A 6,973-nucleotide genomic window follows, 5' to 3' on the forward strand; every position below is an offset into this window, starting at 1 on the left:
CGTTCACATTAGCGTCATGCGACGCAGCGTCGCCGACGCACGACAACGCATGCGTCATGCGCCCCTATCTTTATCATTGGGGACGCATGCGTTGCGTTGTCGTGCGTTTTCGGTAAAACGCACGACGCATGCGTCGTTTCACCGCACCTGGGTGGCGTCGGAGACGCTACCTTGTTGCATTTTTCTAGCGTCCAAAAAACGCACGCGTCGCACTTGCGTCGCTCGTGCGTCGTCAATGCGTTCAATTTCCCATTGAAACCTATTGACAACGCACTTGCGTCGCGGTTGTGTGCGTCGTGCGTGCGTTGTGCGACGCATGCGTCGTTAGATAAAATAAAACAAAAAAGTGTCTAGACAGTGTCTAGACAGTGCAAACAGTGAGAAAAACATCCCCCATATATAAAGAAAATGTTGGATTGTTTGTCACTTCTGCTGCAGCATCTTGAGGCAAGACACCAGAGGCACATCTCCAGAATATCTAGAGGCATCACACCAGAACCCCAGACGACTTCTACTTTATCCGCTGTCCAGAGATGTAAGTATAGAATGATTCTGTGCATTTTCTACATGTTTTTTAAAATTATTTTTGCAAGTTGTGTATTATATTCTGCACTGTGGTTAAAGATATTGTGGTATTTTTAGTCTGGTTGTGATGTATGGCGTTGTAGAATGGCGTTTCATTGTCTGCGGCCTTGATTATTGTTACAGGATAGATTTTTCGTTTCCATTTTTTGGTTTGGTGGTGTTTTTTGTATTCAGTTGTGATGTTTTATTCTTGCGTTATATGATGGCGTTTAATAGTCTCCGGCCCTGTCGGTTTTATTGTTAAGTATGGTAGTATAGAATGATTCTGCGCCCTTTTATTACATTTATTAATTTTTTATTGCAAGTTGTGTATTATGTTCAGCACTGTGGTTGTGTAAAGACATTGTTGTATGTTTTCTGGTTGCGATGTATGGCGTTGTATGGCCCTTTTATTGTCTCCGTCCCTGTCGGTTTTATTGTAAATTATGGTATAGAATGATTCTGCGCCCTGTTATTAAATGTAATAATTTATATTGCAAGTTGTGTATTATGTTCAGCACTGTGGTTGTGTAAAGACATTGTTGTATGTTTTCTGGTTGCGATGTATGGCGTTGTATGGCCCTTTTATATTGTATCCGTCCCTGTTGGATTTATTTAAAAGTATGGTGTGTTATTAATGTTTCTGCCCTTAATTTTTTGGGGTTGTTAATTTTTTACTTTCAAAAAACTATTGTGTTTTTTGGGTTGCTCCATGCATACTGTACTTTTTTAAAAAAAACAAACACTCTTTTGGGATTACTACATAGGGTCTGTTGTAGATTAGTTTTCTTATCTTTAGGCTTTTGTACTCTGGCATTGGGTTGTCTCTGCCATTGTTTCTTTAATTTAATCAATGTGGCAGTGTTGTTTGCTCAGCGTTAGTTCAGTTGGAGTGCAATGTTCTTTGTGGTTTAAATGTTTTTTTTTTTTATATATTGCTGGATTGTGCATAGGAGCATAGGATCAATGTTATTTTGTTCTTTATTTCAGAATTGCATTAGTCATGGCCAGCGGCAGCGACTCGAGTCACACCCCACCGCTGAGGAGTCCGGTGAGTACATGATCTACTATTGCTTATATTCGCTGTCATTAGTAGATGGGTCACTCAACTTTTTGGTAAACTATTTTGCAGGCTTCTTCAAGTGAGGAGGAGGACCAGGAGGAACAGAGGGAGCAGGAGCAGGGACCACGGGGCCAAGCTGTGGCTGCAGGACGGAGAGTAAGTATTTATTTCAAACCTATTCATTTTTTTTGTTTAATTTTTTTGTTTTTGCGGTTATGGGGGGTGGTGGGAGGTTGTGGTGTTGTGTGTAGTAGGTGGCGGTGGAGGAGGTAGGGACCATTGTTTTTATCTTTCAAACATTAATATTTTCCATTTTTTCTAGGTTTCACAACGGGCCCTGGATGAACCACTCAATATTGACATGATGGTGGCATCCATTGAAGCACGGGGCCCGTTGTGGGACAGCCGTGACCCCCGGCACGCGGACCAGGGCATATTGCGGCGTCTGTGGATAGAGGTGGCACAATCGCTGTGGGATGGCTTCGACAGCGCTTCACCAAAGGCCAAAACTAGTTTCCGTAAGTATTTCCAAAATGCTGCTGTGACCCATCATGCCAGGATTACACAACCGTCTGTGATGTCTTCTATTGGGATTGCACACGGTTGCGTAATCGTTTTCAATATATTATCTAAAAACTTTTTTATTTTTTCAATTTATACACAGTTAAACAATTGAAGACCAGATGGTGCTCCATGAAGGACCGCTTCCGGAGGGGCCTGAAAAAGGAGGGACAGACTCGTAGTGGTGCTGCCGCTTCAAGGACCTCGGTGTATAAGTACAACCGTATACTGCAGTTCTTGCGACCGGTCCTTGAAAGCAGAGAGTAAGTATAGTACCTATGCACACACCTAGTTTTTACAACATGCATATTCACATACTACATTCCAGCCACGTAGCTTATTGCCCAGCCATTTATTTTGGCAAGTACAAAGTATAGAAATGAAGAAAAAAAGGAAAGCTCACCGAGGCGTGAAAAGTAAAAAATACATACTTTTATCCTCTTGAATCATAAGCAGAGGATGAAACATCAGCACAATACAATAGACACTATCTACGCGTTTCAGGTGACAGGGAACATCCGACCTGAAACGCGTAGATAGTGTTTTTATTGTATTGTGCAGATGTTTCATCCTCTGCTTATGATTGAAGTGAATAAAGTATTTTGTTTTTACTTTTCACGCCTCGTTGACCTAGAATTTTTTATTCATTTCTGGTCTTCTCACACTTGACACAGCGGCTCCGTGCTCCGAGCCTTCTGGGATTACTACAATGTTGAGCTTGACTTACTAGCAATTTCACTGAAATCTGAAGTATACAGAACACAGAAAAATAGTAGATTGGCCATGCCCAGCCAATATTTAATAGTGTAGTAGTATAGTGGCTATCCAGGTGTATCCCCGATTTTTTATACACAAAAAAGTAAAATATAATAGATACGGCATACATTCCACTGCAAAGCAGGGTATGTTCCCATGGTTGCTCAGCTCGCAGGACCTGTGATGACGTCTCGGTCACATGACCGTGACGTCATGGCAGTTCCAACGTAAGCATAATTGTCTGGCGTTGCAAACCACAACCATGGGTGACTATTGTGAATTAAATAAATAACTTTTTTTGTTAATATTGATGGTGCATATGCAGTGTCAATATTAAAAATAGGTTAATATTAATGGCGGCAATGGATAGCTGGCGGTAAAGTTAATTAATGACACATGTGAAATGTGATATTTAGTATACTAATGGTTTCCTTATGTTTTCACAGAACACACAGCAGCACCCGCGAGACTGTCCGACCCTCTGGAGCGGTCCTTTGTGAAGCGCCATCTGAACAGTCGCAGCCATCCCACAGCGAGAGAAGGTCTGCACCACCACAATCTGGCGAACCGGCAGCCGGTCCATCAGATGTTCCCCTGGCCGAGGCCTCTGTCGCTCCTTCCTTTGGGTCTTCCCGACAGCGTCAGCGGGCCTTGGACAGGGTGCCCATGCCCGAATTTTTACATCTGAGCACCGTATTTCAGAATGGTTTCAAGGCGCTGTGCGATAAAATGTGCAATATCGAACGGCGTCTTGAAAACATCGAAACGGATCTCTCGAGGCCGGCCAAACATTTTTTTACTGCCATTCACAACGGCATGGTTGAACATCTTACGCCGGAACTCCAGATTTCGGTCATGCAGGGCTGCAACAATGTATATGTCAGTGCTCTGCAGCAGGCTCGGGTCATGCAGTCAGCGACAAATCTGCCCGCAGTACCATCGCTGGCTGCCATGACTCCGACTCCTGCTGCAGAGCACCACCACAGAGCTCCGCGTGCCGAGGGCCACCGCCACCGCCACCACAGAACAGAGCCCCAAAGTTCAGAGCCTGACAGGCCTTCAAGGGGACACAGACGGGATGCCGACCCACACCCAGAGGGAGAGAGGAGGAAAAAGAAGAAGAAGACGACGACAAATACTACGACCTTGGCTATGGCTGCTCCCACAACTACCACCAGAAAACACCCCGGGTCGACCCGGAGCACACCAAGTACCCAGGCTGGGTCTACACGGAGTACACCCAGTACCCAGCCTGGGTCTACAAGGAGTACACCATCACAGCCTGGGTCTACCCGGAGCCGGAGTAGCCAGCCAAGGACACTGGTCGTCCCTCCTCCTCCCTCACCTCCTGCTTTGCTAATCTCGCCACCATCCACTACCTGGATTGATGTCGGCATCCCGTCTAGTGTGATCGAGTATGCTGCTTCCTCCCCCTCGTCCTCCTCCTCGGTCTCCTCAACACCCCCAAAAAGTGTGGGATATCAATCCCCTTTAATTGCGGATGTTGGTACCCCCTAATAACATTTCCCAATTTCTTTTTTTTTGTACCCTAAATAAATGTTATTTTTTTTTTTTTAAAATTAGTTTTTATTGTCTCAAATAAAGTTTGCACCAAATCACACCTTGCGCCGTATACACAAATCTTGTCTTTGTAACACCTGATGTGCAATGTCTGACAATATTTATCAATTTGTTTTTCTCATTGTTTTATAGGGCTGTCGCTCATTGTACTCAGATGTTACAAACACAAACAGCATTGCTCAATATGTCAAGTTTACAATGTACCATCACACAACAATTTCAGTATAGATAAAGTTGGTTTTTGTGTGTAACCAACGTTATCTTTTCTGAAATCGTAAAACGATTGAGCCCCTGCTGTGAGTTTTTTGGTGTCAGCGAATGATTTGGAATTTTTTTTGGGTAACTGATCAGACGCTGTCATTGTTGGATCGGCGAGTTTAGACCGATCCAGCGATGTCTTTGTTTTAAACAAGGGAATATTGGGTTACTAGCGCACTGTTTTAAACACTCAAATAAAAAGTGAACAATACCCCACAAATATAAAAAGGTGTCTACCACGTCCCTCGCCGTCATCTTTCCGCACTGACACTGTGATTCCCGCCCGTAAAGCTGAGCACACTGTTGACTTAATAATAAACGCTGTGCTGTGCTTTAGGCCTGCCACAGTACGGGAAGTTGACGGCGATGGACGTTTCACACACCGGAGTGTAAGGGTTTTTTGTATTTTTTAAAATTACATTTAAAACATTGTGAGTGTGGCAAAACATTACCCAGATTACACGGGACTTGCTCTTTTTTGGTCGCTGGAGAGCTGTCTGTGTGACAGCTCTCCAGCAACCACGCGACAACTAAACAACAATCTCGGTCCAGTCGTATCACTGGTCGGTATCGTTGGTTAATTGTTTTATTACGGTACCTTAAGAATATTGGTCAGGTGAGGTGGTAGCAATGTTCACAGTGTCGCCACTATTTGACTCTGGACGAATTCTAGCATCCTGAGTACAATAGTGTTAACTCTGTAGAGTTTTGCAAACATGATCGTCTCCCTCCTTGTCAAGCCTGGTTCCATATGCAAATAGTCTGCAGGATTAAAAATGGTTGACAAGGTGGGAGCCGATTATGTAATTATACGTCAAAACTATGGAACACACAAATTTTGTGTGACACACATTACTTTCAATAAAATTGGATTTTACAATTCTCTTACTATGGAAAAACGTATGGGAGATTTGTTTGGTGAAAACGGAAAGGCACAAGAACTTTATTTCAAAACACAACGCATTATACAATCAGGGGACATTTTAACAATAACCTTACATAGTATGGTTAAATGACATGGACTCCACAGTGTTTACATGACATCATAATAACACGAAGAATTAAACCATTTGATCTTGCCATGAAACACGGCCAACATCAGAAACAAAGTATGCAGCAAATTGGTCCCTCATATGAGCAATCTCCACAGTTGTCCGCAGAGGATGAGCTTGATAATCAGGCAATGGATTTTGTATGGGTTCATCGAGTTCCACGTTGACTCTCTCTTTATCAATAATAAAATTGTGGAGAACCACACACGCCTTCACCACCTCATCCACTGTCTCAATTTTCAAATTTATGGCGGATCCTAAGATACGCCACTTCGAGACCAGGATACCAAAGGCGCACTCCACAGTTCTTCTGGCCCTGGACAGTCTATAATTAAATATAGTTTTGGTGCGGTCCAACCCACGACTTGAGTAAGGTTTAAGTAGGTTGCCACTCATTTGAAAAGCCTCATCACCAACAACAACAAATGGCAGGGCCGGGCCGTCGGTGTTGGGAAGAGGTCGTGGATGGGGGAAATTAAAATTGTTATTGTACAATCTTCGGCCCATATCAGACTCCTTAAATGTCCGTGAATCATTTGCACGACCAAACGCTCCAATGTCCACAGCGAGAAACCTGCAGTCCGCACCTGCAATTGCCATCAGCACGGTGGAAAAGTATTTTTTATAATTAAAAAAAAGAGATCCACTTCTTGAAGGCTTGGTAATCCTAATGTGCTTCCCATCCACGGCTCCAATACAGTTAGGGAAAGAACACACTTGTTCAAATTTTTGGGCGTTGGCAAGCCATATTTCTCTTGTAGGGATGGGTAAAAATTCCTCCCGGAGGTTGTCCCACAATGCGCGGTAAGTGTCGGCAATAATACCCGACAGTGTTGAGACTCCAATCCGAAACTGGAAATGCAGTGATCTCAATGTCTCTCCGGTAGCCAGGAAACTGACAAGAAGAAAAATAAATAAATATAATTAATAAAATTGTTATGAAAGAATTTTTCATTTTTAATAACAATCCCCCCACCCCACAAAACAAAAACACGTTACTTTAAAAAATGGCAAGAACATATAAATCCTTCACATTCCATTACGTACCGTAGAGTCACCAGCAGACGTTCCTCAGGGGAAATCGATTTACGGAGCTGCCTGTCCTGCCTGGAAATGGTTCCTTCCACCAGACGCAGCA

The 6,973-nt window shown here is 43.4% G+C and overlaps 1 protein-coding gene across 1 annotated transcript; it reads left to right on the top strand.

The window, feature by feature from the left end:
• The first annotated feature begins 389 nt into the window (after window positions 1-389).
• On the top strand, window positions 390-4,470 carry LOC138672842 (uncharacterized). The gene is made up of 6 exons (XM_069761243.1): window positions 390-535; window positions 1,555-1,615; window positions 1,697-1,783; window positions 1,950-2,145; window positions 2,292-2,451; window positions 3,391-4,470. The coding sequence occupies exons 2-6, from the start codon at window positions 1,568-1,570 to the stop codon at window positions 4,460-4,462; spliced, it is 1,563 nt and encodes a 520-aa protein (XP_069617344.1). The 5' UTR covers window positions 390-535; window positions 1,555-1,567; the 3' UTR covers window positions 4,463-4,470.
• The last annotated feature ends 2,503 nt before the right edge of the window (window positions 4,471-6,973 follow it).

This window comes from Ranitomeya imitator, chromosome 3 (genome assembly GCF_032444005.1).
Source record: "Ranitomeya imitator isolate aRanImi1 chromosome 3, aRanImi1.pri, whole genome shotgun sequence".
Lineage (NCBI taxonomy): Eukaryota > Metazoa > Chordata > Amphibia > Anura > Dendrobatidae > Ranitomeya > Ranitomeya imitator.